Raw genomic sequence first — 19,934 nt, forward strand, 5'->3', positions numbered from 1 at the left:
GTTATAACAGTATATTTTGAACTGACACCAAATCCACTTCAATTTCGTTAAAACTCTACTCCTTTTCAGCTTCACTGTCCCCACTTTGTTGTCGATATACCAAATTACATGTTATATATTATGTACCCCTTAATATAGATTTACAATTAAAATTATTTTTATGCTTTTTGTATTTTAACTCATAGAGGAATAAAAAGTAGAGTTACATACCAAAATTATGATAATACTGGTTTTTGTATCTGTCCATGTATTTACCTTTACCAGAGAACTTTATATTTTTTGTAAAGCTTTAAGTTACTCTTTAGCTTTCTTTCATTTTAGTTTAAAGGACTCCCTTTAAGAAAGGCTAATGGTAATTAATGCCTTCAGCTTTCATCTGGGAAAGCTTTAATTTCTCAATTATTTTTGAAGGACAGTTTTGCCAGATATAGAATTCTCAGTTGACAGTCTTTTCTTTCAGCACTTTAAATATATATATATATATATATATATCATCTCGCTGCCTTCTGGCCTTCAAATTTTTTGCCTGTTATTGCGGATCCCTTGTATGTAATGAATTTCTTTTCTCTTGCTACTTTAAATAGTACTGTTTTTCAATTTCCAATTGTTTACTGCTGTTATACGGACAAAATTAATTTTTGTAAATTGATTTTTATCAGTCTGAATGTTTATGTCATCCCCCCCACTCTGAATTCATATGTTGAAATCCTAACCCCTAAAGGTGATGGTAGTTAGGAGGTGAGGCCTTTGGGAGGTGATTAGGTCATGAGAGTGGAAGGTGAGTAGCTCATGAATGGGATTAGTTGCCTTATAAAAGAGACTCCACAGAGCTCCCTAACCCTTCTGCCATGTGAGGACGCAGTGAAAAGGCACCATCTCTGAACCTAAAGTGGGTTCTCACTAAATAGCAAATCTTCTTGTACCTTGATCTTGGACTTCCTTGCCTCCATGAGAAGTACTTTCTATTGTTTATAAGCTACCCAGCCCAAATAAAAGACAATTTCCTCATCCTTGTAATGTTCAAGATTTATGGCATTTTAATTCCTAATAATGTTTATCTGTATTTTTCTCTCTTTTTTTCTTTGTCAGTCTGGCTAGAGGCTTATCAATTTTATTGATCATTTCAATGAATGAACTTTTAGTCTAATTGACTTTATTTTTTTCTGTTCTCAATTTCATTTATTTCCTTATGTTTATTTCTTGTTTGCTTTGAGCTTAATTTGGTCTTTCTAGTTTCTTAAGGTGGCATTTTAGGCTATTGATTTGAGACTTGCTTCTTTTATAATATAATGTAAAGCTAGAAATTTCCTTCTAGGCATTGCTTTAGCTCGATCTCACAGATCTTTCTGGTACTGATTTCTGGCTTAATTCCTTTGTGGTTGGAGAACATACTTTGTGTTAAATTTGTTAAGGTTTGTTTTATGACCCAGAATATGGTCCATCTTGGTGAACTTCTGTGTACCCTTGAAAAGAATGCACATTTGGCTGTTTTGGGGTGGAGTATTCTATAAATGCCAGTTATGTTAAGTTGGTTAATTGTGTTGTTCAGGTCTTCTACTGAATATCAGTCTTTTTCTCTGTTGATTACTGAGAGAGGAATATTGAAATCTCCAACTATAAATTTGGATTTGTTTCTTTTTTCTAGTTATATCAATTTTGATTTATATTTGTCCTTTTATATTTGGCTTGTTTAGTTAGTGCAGTCCTTTATATTATGTTTTTTTATTTATCCAATGAGCATGATGTCACTTGTCCTTTCTACTTCATGGAATAGTTAAAACCTAATATGTACTATATAAATTTAAGGTATATAAACACCAGTAAATATTATCTGAAAGCAGTGAACTCATTTGCTGCCTATGTATGACTGTAAATGGGTTTACTTTACTTACAATTTAAAAATTATTCCTATGTTTAATAGAAATGCTAGGGGTCTTCTATAATTCAAAATTAGGGAACATCATCATCATCTTACAGAAAAGAAACACTTTAAGTGACCACTTATGAGATGTTTAAGTGATTTTATATTTTGTGTAATTCAATGTTTTATACACATTGTTTGACTTGAGAAGTTACTGCATTTCTTTTTCTTTTTAGGATTCTAATTCTCAGATGGATTTAAGCATTCAGATAACTGATGATGATATTAATGAGATAATTCAAATAGATGGAACTGGTGATACATCTTCCAATGATGAAATAGGAAGTACAAGAGATGTAGATGAGAATGAATTTCTGGGGATTATTGATGGAGGAGACCTGAAGGTACTTGAAGAAGAAGCTGACAGTATATCAAATGGAGATTCAACTGCCAACAGCAGTGATAATGAAGACCCTCAAATAGAAATTGTGGAAGAGGTGAGGATTACTTTTGAGCTGAAACTTTCTTTGTTTCTAACATTTGTACTTTAATATACTTTGGAACTAAGAGGAATAACAATTAAGATTAACTCTGTCTTTAGTCTTTTACAATGAGACTAATTTGTATACTAGTATTTCAACTTTCAATCTTAAACTCTGATTTAAACTGGAATTAAGTATTTAGTGATCAGCCACTGTATTTGTTGGTCTTAACTAGAGATAGTGGGAGGTTTAGGGCATGGGAATGGAGGTAAAGAAGGTAGTCAGGGTAGAGGCATATTGTATTTGCTCTAATCCTAACACAGCACTAAAATCTTTGGAATATGTAATTAAGAAGCATATAAGTAGTATGAACTATCATTTATGGTTGGCTTTACATATGTTCCAGGTACTATATTAAGTCGCACCTGCCTTATGTTATTTGACATTCTCACTGCCCTGTGGGTCTTATTACTATCCTCGTTTTTTTCAGATGAGAAAACTGAGATAGAAGGATTTTTGCTGAAAGTAGGTAGTTATTAAGTGGCCAAGTTGGGATTCAGACTCAGGCTATTTGACTTTTAAGTACACTGCTATTCTGTCTCTCCAAGTTCCTTTCTTTACATATGTCTGTCTTTAAAAAATACAAAGCATCATTAAATTTCTTAATGTGACTGTCTTTCATCTTTAGGACCCTTTAAATTCTGGAGATGATGTCAGTGAGCAGGATGTGCCAGACCTGTTTGACACGGATAATGTAATTGTCTGTCAGTATGACAAGGTACTGTAGTCACCTTTTAGACTTGGGGTTTATTAACTGCATTAATTAATAGTAGAAAGGTGTGTATAATGATGGGAAATATGATGGTTATAGTTATAGTTCACAGTTAAATTATTCTGGAAATAGCTAATTAATTCTGTAAGTTTTGGGGGTGTATTTTGGGTCTAACACTGTGCTGGTGATCTCAGTGATACAAAAAAGGCGAGAGTCCTTATCTCAAGGAGGTGATGCTCTTATTGAAACAAGATGCTTGTGTATGGAATAATAGAATGGCAGACAATGAGATGGTAGGTAAATCAACAGCCAAAATATGTGAAAGGTAAATCAAATACTAAGATAAGTGGCCCAGGTAGTAATTCCTAAAAGTGGCTAGGAGGTACAAGAATCATTTGTAGTTGGAGTCCTCCACAAATCCTTCATGGGTGATGTGGGGCTTTGAAATAGGTCTTGAATGATTTGTAGGATATAGGTAAGTGTGGAGAGTAGGCGTTCACAGTAGAATAGCCCAATAAAAGGCAGAGAAATGAATGCATGAGAATGTACAAGGGGCAGTGAGGAGGCAGCTCTGCCTTGAAGTGTTCTCCTTTTGGATGAATTAGGAAATGAGGCTGGGTGGGGAACAGAGTTGGGAGCAGATTGGAAAATCCAGAATCCTGGTAGGAGAAATCTAGAATTGATTTGATGCACGTTAGCCTTCTAAGGATGTTATTGAGAAAATTGTAATTGGGTTTGAAAACTGGAAGCGTTTTCTGACTTAGAAGAGGCAAATGATAAGAACAGCACTAGTGCAAACATGAAGTAACCAGATTCCAGGTTAAGGATGGCCGTGTAGAACATGGAAGAGTCAGAGATTATGAGGGAAGAATCAGTGGGACTTGGTGATGTGTTGGGCATTATAGAATTGTCTATAATAAGGGAGGGTCGAAGATGTCTCTCAGGTTTCAAGACGAGAAATTAAGTTAGTAGCAATTTAACTTTAGCAACAGAAATATAACACTCTTTTTTTAAAAAAAACAAAACACTAATACTGTGATTATGTAGTAGAATGGTCAGTTTTTGTCCTTAATTCATGCATATTTACATATTTAGTTTTTGGAAACTTTGAGATGTAATTCACATACTACATATTTTACCTATTTAAAGTGTACAGTTCAATGGTTTTTCGTATATTCATGGATATGTGCAGTTTTAAAGTGTACAATGCAATACTTGTAGTATATTCATGGGTATGTGCAACCATTAACATGGACAATTTTAGAACATTTTTATCATGTTGAAAAGAAACCCCATACCCATTAGTTCTCACTCCTGCATCTCCCTATTTCCTCCCCCCACACTACCCGGTCTAAGGAACCACTAATCTACTTTCTGTCTCTTTAGATTTCCCTATTTTGGAGTTTCATATGAAAGGAATCATGTGATATCTGGTCTGTTGTGACAGGCTTCTTTGCACCATGTTTAATGTTTCATCCATGTTGTGGCATGTAACAGTTTTTCATTCCTTTTTATCGCTGAATACTAGTCTATTGAATGGACATATCACAATTTGTTTATTCATTCATCTGTTGATGGACATTTGTGTTGTTTCCACCTTTTGGCTCTTAAGAAGAATGCGACTGTAACAAATTTTTGTGTGAACATATATTTTCATTTCTCTTGATACATACGTAAAAGTGGAATTCCTCGTTCATGTAATAATAATCGTTTGAGGAACTACTAGACTGTTTTCCAAAGTGGCTGTAGTATTTTTCATTCCCACCAAGTGTATGAAGGTTTAGATTGATCCACATTCTCAGTAACACTTGTTATCTGACTTTTTGATTCTAGCCATCCTAGTGGGTTCGAAGCGGTACCTCACTGAGGTTTTCGATTGCATTTCAGGGATAACTAATGCATGTTTACGTCTTTGACTTTTTTCCATAACAATTTCAGTATACTCCCGTGAAACAGAGCATACTGTTTTGAATTGTTGTAAAAAATAAATCCTTTTCTCTAAAAATAAGATTGTTTTCTGTCCTATAACATTTTATACAGATAATAAATGTCAATTTAGGTGCTGGTAAACATAAATGTAAGCAGGAATAGGTAATAGAAAAAGGACCATTTTTAGTTTGAAACTTATGTTACTTTTTAATAAATAGTGTATTGCCTTCTATGAAGGAAACAGTATAAGGCACTAAATTATATGTGCATTCCCTAGAGGCACAAAGAATTTTCTAGACCATTATGAATAGAGTACCCTTTGTTGTACTTCAGTGTGGGAAATTGCTTGTAATTAATTACATAGTGGTACATATTTAATTACATATTTTTCAAAGTATTTTTTCATACACTGTCTTTTGCTTCTTATAACAATCTGTGCAGCAGATAGTAATGACATTAGATGTATAGTGTTAACAAATCTCGTTGTCTAATTTGTTAATATTTTAAGAACAATACTAAAAATTTTAATGGAAACCAAGGCATTGGGGAACCACTGAGAAGTTTTTAAAAGTGAGTGATGAAATTAGAAGATAGCTAGCAAAGAGAATGCATCTATAAAGTGAAAACGGGGTGGAAGGGAACACTGTCATACTGAAGTTTTATAAAAGAGTAACTTTCCAGTTCTCGTCATCAGTTGGCTTGTTTCAAGTAGTATTGAAAGACTCAAGTAAATTGAAAGACTTCTCAGAAGTCTTTTAAGGGCTTTACTACTCAGTGTGTTTTGAAGGCTAGTGGCATCGTTCCCCTGGAGAGTGATACAAATGCAGAATTTGGGGTCTTATCCCAGACTACTGGATCAGAATGTGCATTTTAACAAGACACCCCCAGGTGATTTGCATGCTCATTAAACTTTGAGAAACATTTTTTTTTTTAGTGTATTTTTGGCTTTGATTAACACAAGGAATTTACCTTTAAAATATATTAATTAAATGATTGGGGAAAAACTTCACCAAAATTAAGATGTGCTATGAGAAAAGGTTAAATGAAGGTCATTGGTCAACATGCTAAGTGAGAATTAAGGTGTATGGACATGTTATTTCAGAAGCCTAAGGGTTGTGTAAGATTAATGTAAAGGTTAAAGTAATAAGGATATCATAGGGAAGATTAATGGTGAAATGAAACCTGTTACTATAGATGGAAGTGTTCTATGCTATGAATAAGACATTGTTTATAGTTAAGTGTGAAACTATTTGAATACGTTGCATCTTCATTTAACAAGTTTAGCAAAGTTTTGCTTATAGCTGGCTTTGTCCAGTACAATGCTTTGCTAATGAGTAATTGCTAAGTGTGTAGCACAGTATCTCTTTTTCTCTCTCATGTGTAGTATATGTTTTGTTTTTTGAATTGATACTGCATACACATCATTAAAAACAACAACACACTACAAAAGTTATACGTTGAAAAGTCTGGTTCCCATTCCTTCACCATTTGTGCTTCCTGTCCTGTCTCTGCCTTGAGTACAAATAAGTAATCAGTTATATTAACTTCTTAATATGTTCTTTTTATTCAAGTACACGTCTAAAAGGTAGCACAAATAATGCTTTTTCTGCACCTTGTCTTTTTTTTTAATTAAAGTTTATTGGGGTGACAATTGTTAGTAAAGTTACATAGATTTCAGGTGTACAATTCTGTATTACATCATCTATAAATCCCATTGTGTGTTCACCACCCAGAGTCAGTTCTCCTTCCATCACCATATATTTGATCCCCTTTACCCTCATCTACCACCCCTCCCCCTCTTACCCTCTGGTAACCACTAAATGCACATTGTCTTTTAAAGAGAGTAACAATCTATATTGGAGATCTCTGTGCAAGTATTTCGATAGCTGTGTAATATTCCATTGTAGAATCATTAAAATTTATTTAACTGATCCCCCCGATGAATATTTGAGTTAGTTTTCAGTCGTTTGCTATTGAATGGCCACATACATAAGAGGTTTTATATGTGTGCAGTTATCTATTAAATAAATCCCCAGAAATGAGATTACTGGGTCAAAGGGCAAATGTATTTGGTTAGATATTGCCAGAATGCTCTCCTAGAGGCTATCGTAGTGTATACTCCCATCACAAGGTTTGAGTGCTTTTCTTTTCCTATAGTCTTGCCAATCGAGTATAATACAACATTTGGATCTTTGCTATTAGGAAAGGTGAAAAATGATATCTTGGTGAAATTTTTAAATTTCTGTTTGTTTAAGGGCCATTTGTATTTACTTTTATGTGAATTGCTTGTTCATAATTTCTATTTTAAAAAAGTGGATTATTGGTTTATTTATTGAATTCTAAGAGTTGTATTCTTTTGGGAGAAATTAGCAGAAGTATATGGTATATGCGGAAGTACTTTTTCCTCAGTTGTTTGCTTTCAGTGCTTTTTCTTTCTCTAATGCAGATGTTTAATTTATCCACCTTTATTTGTATTGCTTCTAAATTTTGAGTCGTGAATAGAAAGTTGTTTCTTGCCTCAAGATTTTAAAGGGATTCACCCATGTTTTCTTCCAGTATTTCTTTGGTTTCTTTTAAAAAAATGTAAGTCTTGATCCATTTGGTGTTTATTTTGGTGTATAATGTGACATTTGGTTCCAACTTTTTTTTAAGTGGCTACCCAATTTTCCTAACATTATTTATTGAAAAGTCTATCTTGTTCACAATGATAAGAGAATGATTTCTTTATCGTCTACTTAATTTCTCTATGTATTTGGGTCTACTTCTTGATTTTCGGTTTTATTCCATTGGTCTGTATTAATTGGTTTCATTATTGAGGTTTTAGTATCTAGTAGGGCTAGTCCTCTTCAGTATGTTCTTTTCCAGGTACTAGTCATAGACTTCTCTTCCTTGATTTGATTAGTATTTGCAGTCAACTAGGTTTAATTTTTTACCCTTGATTTCAGACCATACATTTCTAAGGTTTTTAAAATATGTAGTCACTTATGTTTTACCCAGAAGTAAGAATGATTTTATAATTTCTTACCTCTTGAGACAGTGGGATTTCCTAGTTTTGATTTTGTCTGTATCTAGGCTGACTTACTGAATTCAAAGAACAGCCAATAGAATCTAATAAATTATAAGCTATGTCTTCTGACCTTGCTCAGTGTTTTATTGTGATATTTTTTCTTTAAAGTGAAACACCACTTTAAAAAAAATTCCTGCTAATATTAACTGCATCCTTTCTGTTGATTCCTTTGCAGATATACTGAATTCTTTGCAGTTCTTGAGCAACCAGGCATGTTCCTCCTCAGGACTTTTGTACTTCTGTTCCCTTTGCCTGAAATGCTCTCCAGTCAGTATCTTCCTGGCTTTATCCCTGACCTTCTTCAAGTCTTTGCTCAAATGTTACCTCATAAGTCAGAACCACCCTGACTTTCCTCTTTAAAATGATAACCCCACCTCTGTATTTGTGATCTTCCTTGTCTTGCTCTATTTTTCATAGCAGTTGTCACCTTTTAATATTCTATATAATATATTATTTATTAGGTTTCTGTTTCCCCTATCCTTACTAAAATGTAAACTCTTCAAAGACAGGATTTTATATATATATGTATGTATAATTATATATATCTATACACATGTACATATATATGTCTCTATGTATACCTATATATATACATATATATATATAATTTTTTTCTTTTTAAAAACTGATATATATTCAGTGCCTAAAGCAATATCTGACACATAAGAACCTTAAATATTTGCTGAATGAATGAACGAACTATCTTGAGGAGGTCTTATTTTAAAGAACTCTCAGAATAATCCCATGTGATATGAAAAGAAATGTAAATAATCCTTTGACTTTAAAATTAATTAATTTAGACTGTTTTTCCCCCTCTAGATTCATCGAAGCAAGAACAAATGGAAATTCTATTTGAAAGATGGTGTTATGTGTTTTGGAGGGAGAGACTATGTATTTGCAAAAGCCATTGGTGATGCAGAGTGGTAAAACTTATGAGCTCCATACATCATAAACATCAGTAGGACTATATCATGTATTGTAAAACTTATTTTTATTTAAATATAGCCCACAGAGCTCAAGTTTTTAGTTCACTGTATGGAATTTAATAAAATTATAATTCAGAAGCAGATACAAATATACGATTTTATATTTCTTTCATTTACTGTTTTAACAGGGTTTATTTATTTATTTATTTATTTATTTATTTTTTAAGCCTCATTATCTGTACCAATACAAAGCATAGATGAGTCAGATGTGATGGAACATGAAGAAATGTCACATTCCTTTAATCTCAAAGTAAAATTTAAATCAGTCTTCAATTCCCCTTTATAGTGAAGTCCGTATCAATTATTGGATTGAGGCCAGTGTTACTCCCGATTCTTACCAAGGAAGTAGCACGATATTCAAGAAAACTTCTCTGGGTCCTTTAGTCTATGCTCGTTCATTACTAGTGATCTGTAATGAGCGATCTGTAACTAGCGATCTGATTGTGCAAGCCCAGATGGTCCCTTGGAGGCAGATGCCTCTGCTCAGCTCATACTATATGTGAACATGGAAATCTTTGCTGGGGCCAGGATCCCTGGAGCTAAGAGTGCATCTCTCTGGGCTTATCCTGTGGCCAGGTCTTTCTTCTTGTGTCCTGCTATCTCTCTGGGGAATTGTGAGCTGGAAGTGGGTTAGGTTCCCGTTCTACTTCTTGAAACTTCAGATTTCTGTCCTCTTCCTAGTCATGGTGGGTTTTCCCTCCCTCCTTAAGTTTTTTTTTAATTTTTCTTAATGTGGAAGACCTCTTTGCAAACTCTTTATCCATTAAAGATGCTACCTCTCTTCCGTTTCCCTAACAGGGAATCCCCTCATTGAGTTTTAGACTTTCTAAAACAAATGGCAAGAAGAGATATTCTCTTTCAGGAACCTTCTTCTGCTTTGGCCAAATTAGATTGCCTAATCTCATTTGAGACAGAAGACCTGGATAATTGTTTTAAAATCAGGGAGAGAAAACAAAATGTAAAACACAAATAGCTCTGATTTTCCTGCACCAATAAGAACAAAGCAGATTATCCCAATAAATTATTCTGTAATACTCTTTCTTAGTAGATTCAAGTCCTTCAGAGGAACATTTCCCCCATCTTGCTTCTCTTAATGGGTAGAGTGTACATGGTCTTTAAATCTAGAATCCCTAGCTTCAGTAATGGATGGTGTTCTCCAGGACAGTACCCTCACACGGAGAGCAGTGCTGGGATGAGTAGGTCTGTGATGGGTCCCTAACGTTACATACTTGGATCTGGCTGGTCACAGGGCAAATTGCCAATTTTTTGGAGGCAACCCCACTTAGAGAGTTTAATTGATTCCAACACTTGTCCTGCCCAAGGGACTCAGCTACTACTGGTAGATCATTTCAAAATCTGGATAAATCTCTTCTGGGTCTTGGGCTACATATGTGGGGTACTGTCTTTGCCCTAAAGTTGGCAGCTGCATGAGGATTCAGTCTGTACTAGTAAGTGGGCTGGTCCCCTGACTAGATTCTCCAGCTCTGTCTTCTTCATCCGCGGAGTGGTTGTCCTTTCCCCTACCACCATGGCTCTTCCAGATCCTTCTCTGCCTTTGAGAACATCCAGGTGTTGTGGGTTCTCTTCATGGATGTTGCCTACCACGAAATGGCCATCTTTTCTACATGGAAGGCGAAAAGAGAGCACTTATTCTTTGTGCCTATCTTTGAAAGGTACCCCCTCCAGGGCTGAGGAGTGAACTTTCTAGTCTTCTTCCTGCTTTCTTCCTCCCAAGCTGACCAAGTCACTCTGTGTTTGCTCTAGGCAATCCTTAGTGTAAATTAAGGGTTGAATTTATTGACAAGGTGAAATCACTTGGGAATTGGGGTTTAATGTGATGGTTTAAGTGTTTAGGAGAGGCAATAATAGTTGTTTCTAAAAGTCCTCTTTTCTACTGTGAATTTTAAAATGTGACTTCGCTTCAGTGATTTTTTTTTTTTAATGGCATATTACAGCTACTGTTATTTCATTGGTCGTCTTTATTTGGGGGGTACATTTTATCATTAGAGTAAAAAGCCATAGTTGTCCCATTTGTGTCTCTGCATGCCCTCATGCCCCTGATGTTTTAAAAATGCAACGAAAAATAAAATAAAAATAAAAGTAGGCTTACCATAAAATAAAACAAAGCCCAATAATAATTATCCTTGCATTCTAACATGCATGATGATAGTTTTAGTGGTGACTGCAGATAGAATTAAAAGATACCCCAAATTATTATGGACCCTGTACCCTTTTATTAGTCTCTAAATATGCCAGAAAAAAATTCTAGTTCTTGAGATGTTGTCTGAATGAGTGGTTTTCACAATTTCTTTTTGTCCAGAATCCACATGAAGAAATAATACTTTAAAAGTGAGTATATATTTGCATGTTCATAGACACCTAACACAAATGAAACAAAAATATCAGAAAATCATGCTTGCCTTAGCATATGATAGCCTCCTATATTTTCTATTTGATTTTGTTCTGTTGCATTGAAAGAATGGATGGTATTGATCTAGATTGATTTTGCTGATTGATGATCATGACTCATAGTTAAAAAAATAGTTTTAACCCATCTGCTAAAGATAGAGTGAGACCAATCTTAATCCATTTTAAAAGAGAAAATTATTCTTTAAGCCCTATGAGTTGGTGGAGTTTATTTAAGACTTGGCTTTGATATGATATTACTTTCACTTTCAGAAACCTCTTCATGTCCAAGCACATTATAACAAAATATCATAAAGTAGGTTCTAAGTTGTTGTAAGTACAATGCCTTGGTAAATGTCATCCTTTACCTTTTTATAGGTAGAGAAAGTGTCTCTAATTACAGAGGTTACAGTTTGCTGTGTTAAATGGAATTTGTGAAAGTGTCATGTATCATAATTCCTAATTCAAACTCTTTCTCATGCATGCGTCCTACAATATTTTCTTACATACCTTCAACCTCTCCCTGTTAGGCTAAGATCTTAGTTGAGTTTGCATAGTTAGTGTCTCAGGGACTGACCAACTGACTTTGCTTGGAATGTCTTCTTTACCTATTTTATTCAATGTGCTATATAATATGTGTAAATAATATTTACAGCTCAGACTTCATAGGTCAGTGAGACTCCAATTCTGGCTGAGGCACTCAGTTTCAATCAGTTAAGTTGTGTAGGAAAACTAATAACAATGAATAGCAACAGTTAATTGAAGTGGTGAGCAGGAGAATTTAGTGGGCGCTTTTCTTTTGAGTCATGTTAGTAGGTGAATATTATGCTGTTTTGCATGTAAATATACTCTAAGCCAGGTGGGAACTTTGTGACTTACAACTAGAAAGCTAAATTATAAATAGAAAGCCCATGGTAATAACACAGGGAGAAACTCGATATTAATAAAAATATTGCACATTTCAAAGAAAAGATTATTCCCAATTATGAACACGTTTATTGATATTTGTGACATAAAGATTTTTAATTTACACAAGGACTTACTACATTTGTGAGGAAACTAAAACAAGGCACTTTCCAGCAAATGTTGTGAATGGAGGACAAAATACCTTTTGAAAATATTTCATAAGATTAGATGAGTTATTCTGGGTTCATTAATCCTTTTTGGTCATTTTGCAACCTACAGTGATAATATCAAACATTGTAAGAAAATACAAGATAGAAATATAAATTTCTTGAGCATTTGCTGTTTTTGTGATTTATGTATGCGACATTATACAGCTTAAGAATACACACACTTTCTATGAGACCATCTCACAGAAGGGAAAGGCTTTTTAACAAGGATTGTTTTATATTTATATCAGCTATAAAAGTGAATCAGCTACAAAAATACACATACCATGTGTAAGGCTCTAGGGCAGATATAGTGGGAGAAACAAAGAAGTAAGAAAGATGAGTGTAGCACTAAAGAAATCTATAACATAGGTGACATAAGAGGTACACTATACAGTAAAGATAATAATTCCCAGCAGTGCAGAATAAAAGACAAATGACTGATATGGATGATAAGCGCTAAAGAAGTCCAAAGAGAGAAACCATTGTAGGTTACATATTTATTATTTATGCCCTACTTTATTTCAGATAAAGGAAGTGTCTTGATTATAGTGGATTGGCGGGTGGGGCTGGAATAAGGAGAGCTTGATAAAGAAGATAAACCTGTAGCTGGGGTCTTAAAGGATGAAGAAAGAGGACAAGTAAGGTAGAAGGTGTTTCAGGTGGTAAGGTAAGAGTGGCATGGGCACCAGAATGGAGATGCATAAGCCATGGTTAGGAAAAAGGAAGTGGAACAATTTGTTTCATGTAGAAAACCAGGAAATAAAGGGAGCATATTTGAGGATGGATTCTGGAGCTCTTTGAATGTTAGGCTAGGATTTTTGGCAGGGATGTAATAAGATGAAATAGGATTTTAGGAAGATTAACCTGTGGTGCTGGATATGAGAGTGTGAGCATAGGAAAGATTGTATGTAAATAAAAATGAGGGAGGATATGGTGGTATTCCAGAGGGAAGGGGAAGTGGCCTGAGATGTGAATAAAGTTATTTGATGGGGTCAACGAAGCCCTGTGTGATTTGGAAAAAAAAAAAAAAAAAAAAAGGCAGTAGGAATGCAAAATAAACTGATGCGGAATATAATTCAAAGGAAGTTCTTAGTGAGTGAAAGGATATGAGAATTGAGGGAGTCAGTAAAGTCTGACTCTATGTGTTGAAACTTAAATTATAATGTACAAAATAAAGATCAATATTTGTGGAAAAGGCCACACAAGTTATTTTTAGAGTATGTGTATAAGGGCCTTGGGTTCAAACAATATTTTAGAGTATATAACTTAAGTGAAGTTTCTCCACAAGGATATATTTTATTTTTTTCCTTTCTTTTACTTTCTGCTGTTTTGTTTACTTAGTTGTTTTTGATCTGGGATTTATGTATGAATCAAAACGTTTATTGTATATATATATATATATATATATATATATATATATATATATATATATATATATAGCAACATGACTAATGAGTATTCTCTCATGCCACTGAAACAAATTCTAGAACACTAACTTATGAGAGAGGATTACATCTGAGTAAAGACAAGTTACTGGTTAGGGAGTGAAAGTCAGAAGTGTGAGAAACACAGAGAAGTGATATTTTATAAAGTTTATAGTCTTGTATAATCTATTTTGAATCTGTACAATGGCATAAAGATTGAAAGCAGACTAAATGTGTAGAGAGCCTAGTTATGACTGTACAATTATTTAATAAAATGTCAAAGGAGAGCTACAAACTAGAAATAGCCCAGATATCCATCAGTAGGAGAATAGAAAACAGTATTAGATTCATATAATGGATTACTACTCAGCAATGAACTACTGGTTCAAGCAACAGCATGGATGAATAGCAAAAACATTGTGTTGAGTGAAAGAGGCCTTACACAAAAGAGTATACTGTATGATTCCACTTATATGAAGTTCTAGAACAGGCGAAGTTGATCTATGGGGAAAAATCAGAATTATTGTTACCTCTGAGAGGTGGGGTGAGGGAATAATTAGGAAACTGCATGAGGGAACTTTCAGAGGGTGATAGTGTTCTATATCTTCATAGAGGTTTTTGGTTACATGGGTGTGTGCAATTCTCAAAAGTCATTAAATGGTATGCTTAGGATGTGTCCATTTCACCGTATGTAATTTTTGCCTAAAAATGTAAACAAATATTGAATCTTGGTTAATGATAAGCATGCTGGAGTGTTTAGGGCTGACAAGTACTGATACCTGCAGTTTACTTTAAAATGCACCAGAAATGATGGATGGATAGATAAATACTAGATAGGTAATTATATAGATTTGTAATGAAACAAGTAAAATATTGACTCTAAGTCTATGGGTATGCACTGTATAATTCTTTCAACTGTATGTTCGAAAATGTTTGCAACAAAATACTGGGGAAAATTTAAGGAACCTGGAACACATTAAGCCTTTGGATGACTAGTATGATTTACCAGTAGGGTAAGCAGGAAAATGCAGTGGTTAAGGTGCTGAGGCCCTGAATCAGAACTTTGAGTTTGAATCTTATTAGTTGAGTCTTTTATTAGTTTTGAGAACTTGGGGAAATTGTAATAGGTTTTTCCCTACGATCATAGTTTTATGAAGATTAAATGGGTTAACATATATAAAATAATCAAGATGTTTGTCATATAATAAGCTTTCGATAAAAATTATTTTAAAAAGTCTAAAGAACATACAAAAAAAAAAACCCCACTGAAATTAAAACCATAATTTCATTGTCTTGTACGAGTCAATTTTGAGAAAATACTTTCTAGCAAATGTTACATACATATGTCTATACCCACCAAAGAAAAGGATGAAAGTTAAATATTTTTAAATATTTAAATATTTTCTTCTACTTAAAAAAAGATGGGGCTGTTGAAAGAAAAAAACAAAGAAACATTTTTTCCCTTATAGATTTCATAGCTTCTCTGTAATTGAGCATAATTCTTGCACACCATTGCCAAGATCCTGAGTGAGGAGACAGGAAAACAATATTGAGTTAGGGTTACTACCCACAAGGAGTTTACAATTTACTATTTAATGTTTCAGCGATGCTTGGAGTCTAAACACTGAACCAAAAAAATAGGCTCAAATGTGCTTTTAAATGCTTACTTACATTAAATTTTAAATAGTAGAACCTAGACAAGAGATAGACGAGTCTCTGTAATAGCACTAGCCAATAGAACTTTTCTGTGATGATGAAAATATTCTGTATCTGTGCTGTCCAGTATGGTAGCCACTGGTCACATGTGGCTACTGAGCACTTGACATGTGACTAGTGCAAATGGGGAACTACATTTTTAATTTAATTTAATTTAGGTACATGTGGCTAGTGACAACCATCTTGGACAGTGCATCTCTAGACTGTGCTTCTTAAACTATCCAAGGAAAAGGACCAGTTATTTAAAATTTCAAATCTGTTATGAGTTCATATTTTTGTAAAACGCAATAAAAATTACTACAAAGATGAAATGAGAGAAAAAAAACGAAGATGTAAAATACTACCTCGCTTTTTTAATACTAGATTCCGCAGACATAAAATTACTCTGTCAAAATTGCTGTAAAAGTTTTTAAATACTCTCAACTTCTCTACTGTATATCATCATGTACCAATCAATGACAAATAGTTTTCAGGCTGGTGATGGTTATGGCCCACACTTAGAGCTAGATGTAAGTCTCTTTTTGCCTAGTGTGCCTAAGAATAATTTCCTAAAACCAACTCTTTGTTAAAATTACTGGTACAGATAATTTTTTTACATATTTAAGTAGGATTCAATAAAGTGGTTACCGATGTGACAGTTAACACTCTTTACAACGAGTCTTGTCTAGGACAGCTGTATATTGACAGTGCAATGAGGTCAACTTTAGAGTGGACTGGGAAGGCTTATTTGATTCAGTGAAGCCATTTTTGTAGGTGGAAACATCCTTCCTTCTGTAAAGTTCAGCCCGACGTTTACAGCAGCCAAATTTGCTCAGCAACAGAAAGAAATCCCTTCGGAATGCCTTTGTGAAAATTGCATACAGAAATGGATTGGCACAAGAATTGACAGGGTAAAAAAGAACCAGTAAAACTTTAGAGTTGGTTACTGTAATAAGGGGTACTTTGAAGGCAGCTGAGATGGCAAAAAAAGAGATAGGCGCCATGCAGGTGAAATCGGTGAAGATGAGGATGGCCATTTTCTTAGCAATCTTTGTATCTTTGTTGGTTGCCATCAGCCCTGGATTTTGAACTGCAAAATAAATTTTAATGTAACAAGCACAAATGATGACGAAGGCCATGACGTTGAGTATCAGGATGGTTAATATGTAGACTTGTGAGAGAGTGCTTTCCACATCCATGGGGAGGCAAATGCTGACCTTCATGTAATTGCTGACACCCACAAGGGGCAACATGGCAATTAGGGTAGAGAAGAGCCATCCTCCAAGCATAATTGGAATGGCATGTCTTAATCGTAGCTTCTGGTCCAGCTGAATAGCATAGGTGATGGTGTGCCATCTTTCTAGTGTGATGACCGTGAGGGTATAGACAGAAAGTTCACTTGCAAATACAGTGAAAAAGCCAGCAGCGCTACACCCACTTCCCGTCTGCCAGTCTATGGCATGGTTATAATACTGCCCTTTGGTTTGGGAATCAACTGAGGCGATGAGCAGCAGATAGAGCCCCATGCAAAAGTCTGCAAAGGAGAGATTACACATAAGAAAACGGGGCACTGTCAGTTTGTAACGACTGGTCAGGAGAACAAAGAGGACAGTCATGTTTCCCATGATGGCTAAGATATTAATCAACCAAATCAGGACCCTAAGGAAGTCATAGCCCATAATATCTTCACAGGGATTAAAAGCGTCTGGTTCCGGAGCACATCGGAGTGTCTTGGGTGAGCAGAAACCATAGTCATAATCCCAGCCACTCAGTTCGCTCTCAGCAAAGATGGCAGAATAACTGTAAGAAGAATATTGAAGCTCAATGTAAAGGGATTTTCCATGATTCTGATTATTTTTTAAAAAATCCAACCATCCTTAGTGTTTTTTTAAAGCCTAGGAAGCTAAAGGAAACAAAGCCACAACAGTCTCAATCTTACGTTTATTTGTTAAATTAGCTGAGAACTCTGAATTGATGTAGGAGTTTTTAAAGACGGGAATACAAAACCATTTAGGCTCTTTTATATACGGATTTTATGCACTGATGCAAAGACTTAATGAAGCTGTTTACAGAGCATGATTTTCTTTGGAAAACAAATTTAGAGACACAATATATGCTTGTTAAATCAAAAAGAATTCTTTCTTGGCATTTTCTTAGCTATTTATCTCATTTAGTTGCCAACCAAAATGCTATCCAGCTGTCTGTGGTCGAACCCAAGTGGGATTGGACTGCTCACACTGAGGATAGTCGGCTGCTGGTGGGCTTGCTTGCACTTAAGTCCCTGCTAACCAAATAGCCCAGTTGAGAAACAGAAACCAAGGATAGATGTCTAGAAACAGAAGCAGAGGAAGAATGTCGTGTGGACAATAAGAAGAAATGGTGAAAACTGATACTCCTTAGGGATATACATCAAATTCAGAGAGCGGACTGAAGAGGGACTCTGTCCCTGGTGAAGGACAATTCCAACCCCACTGCTACTGTGTGAGTTCAGGTTTTCACCGTCTCTTAGGTCCAGTTACGTTTGTTACGTTTCTTCCTGTCGTCCTTCCTCCAATTTTAGCCATCTCCCAGTCCATCGGTACATTCCTCCTGGAACAGCCTTTCTTAAGCAGAAATCTGTGAGTTCAAACTTTCCCTAGGTTCTCGCTGGCTATGGGATAAAATCCAGATTCCTTGTGGTGACCTCCACGTCCCTCCCTGATCTGGGTTCTGCCTCCTGTAATGGTCTCGTCTCCAGGAAGCAGTAGTGCTCCACAATTCAGAACATTGGCCATGGAGGAAGACCACCTGGGTTCCAGTCTTTACAGGCTGTGTAAACCAGGAGAGTTACTTAACAGCTTCGTGTCTCAAGGTCGTCATTTGCCAAATAGGGATAATAATTATACCATCCTTGGTAGGGTTGTGCAAGGATTAAATGCATCAACACATGTAGAATGTTTGGAATAATGCCTGACGCGTATTAAGTGCTCAGTGAATGTTAGGGGTTCTTATAATTATCTTGCAAATCCCCTGTGCGACCTTTCTTTTGGTCACATGACATGACTTGTGGCTCTCAGAGTAAGTTCGAACGTTTCAGCCCTCAGTCCTAGTACGTATGCGTTATTTCTTCTTTCTCTCCTCATCTCTCTCGTGAATTGCTCCTCATCTTTAAAGATACGCTCCTCTGTGACCGTCTTTCTTGATTCTACAATTCCAAGAAGTTTATTACTCCTTCCCTGTGCCATGGCTGCACTTAAGTACTATTGTAATTATCAAACCACATTGCCATTGTGCGTGTATGTCTTAGATAGTGTATTAGCTCCTTGAAGGCAGGGACTAGGTTTTATTTCTTTCTGAAATCTCAGCGCCTCACACAGTTTTGGCGCAGAGTAATCATTCAATAAATGTTTGTGGGATGAATAAACCAGAGTGATTCTGGCTCTGAGAGGAACTGAGGGGATGTAGGGACAGTGACTGTATATAGTATGATGTGTGTAGGCTCAACGCATTTTCTCTTTGCCCACCGTTTGCTACTATAATCCTAGGAGCTGGAGAATAGGGCATAATTTTTTCTTCTGCAGGGCCATTACAAGTAAGGATTTCACCTGAAGGTTCCTAATATGTTAAATGAGTATTTTTCTCCACTCTCAACACTTAGCTTCTCATGCGCTCTCTAAGGAAGTGTGTATCTAATTCAGTGAGTGGATGAAATGATGTATTTGAGCAATACAATTACTGAAGCGAAAGAACACAGATTAAAAAAAAAGAAGAGAAAGCTATCCATGACCTGGGACTCCAAAAAGTTGCTAGAATAGCGTAGAAACCCATTTGGACCTAGAGAAGGACTATTGCTATGTGCAGAAGACTGCAAAGGAGCCTCACCTGTTTTGTTTAATAATAAAATATTTACTAATATAAGTAGCACATTAGTTTGTCTTCATCTCATGCACATCAATGTAATTACCTATTTTTAAATTTTTTAAAGAGCTATGGTGGTTATAAAGAACGATGAAAGAAGATAGGTTATTTCTTAGCATTAGAAAGGTCCTTAAGGACTATCTCAATGAACCCCTCATTTTACTGGTAAGGAAATCACGATAAAAGGAGGGAATGACCTGCCTGAGATTCCTCAGCACTAGGCTCTAGTGGCAGCAGTAGGTTGTCATACCCATCGTCTGGGGTCCTTTCCTCTATTTCACTATCTCTCAATCGGAGTTT

The 19,934-nt window shown here is 35.4% G+C and overlaps 2 protein-coding genes across 2 annotated transcripts in view; one reads left to right on the forward strand and one right to left on the reverse strand.

The window, feature by feature from the left end:
* Window positions 1–9,038, forward strand: part of GTF2A1L (general transcription factor IIA subunit 1 like) — a 34,788-nt gene extending 25,750 nt beyond the window's left edge. The window contains exons 7-9 of the mRNA XM_019719195.2: window positions 2,098–2,358; window positions 3,032–3,121; window positions 8,931–9,038. Of these exons, the coding sequence (XP_019574754.2) occupies window positions 2,098–2,358; window positions 3,032–3,121; window positions 8,931–9,038 (459 nt within the window). The remainder of the gene's footprint in view (window positions 1–2,097; window positions 2,359–3,031; window positions 3,122–8,930) is intronic.
* Window positions 9,039–14,057: 5,019 nt separating this feature from the next.
* Window positions 14,058–19,934, reverse strand: part of LHCGR (luteinizing hormone/choriogonadotropin receptor) — a 51,826-nt gene continuing 45,949 nt past the window's right edge. Inside the window, exon 11 of the mRNA XM_019719178.2 lies at window positions 14,058–17,537. Coding sequence (XP_019574737.2) covers window positions 16,397–17,537 — 1,141 coding nt within the window. The 3' untranslated portion in view covers window positions 14,058–16,396. The remainder of the gene's footprint in view (window positions 17,538–19,934) is intronic.

The sequence above is a fragment of the Rhinolophus sinicus genome, linkage group LG05 (genome assembly GCF_036562045.2).
Source record: "Rhinolophus sinicus isolate RSC01 linkage group LG05, ASM3656204v1, whole genome shotgun sequence".
Classification (NCBI taxonomy): domain Eukaryota; kingdom Metazoa; phylum Chordata; class Mammalia; order Chiroptera; family Rhinolophidae; genus Rhinolophus; species Rhinolophus sinicus.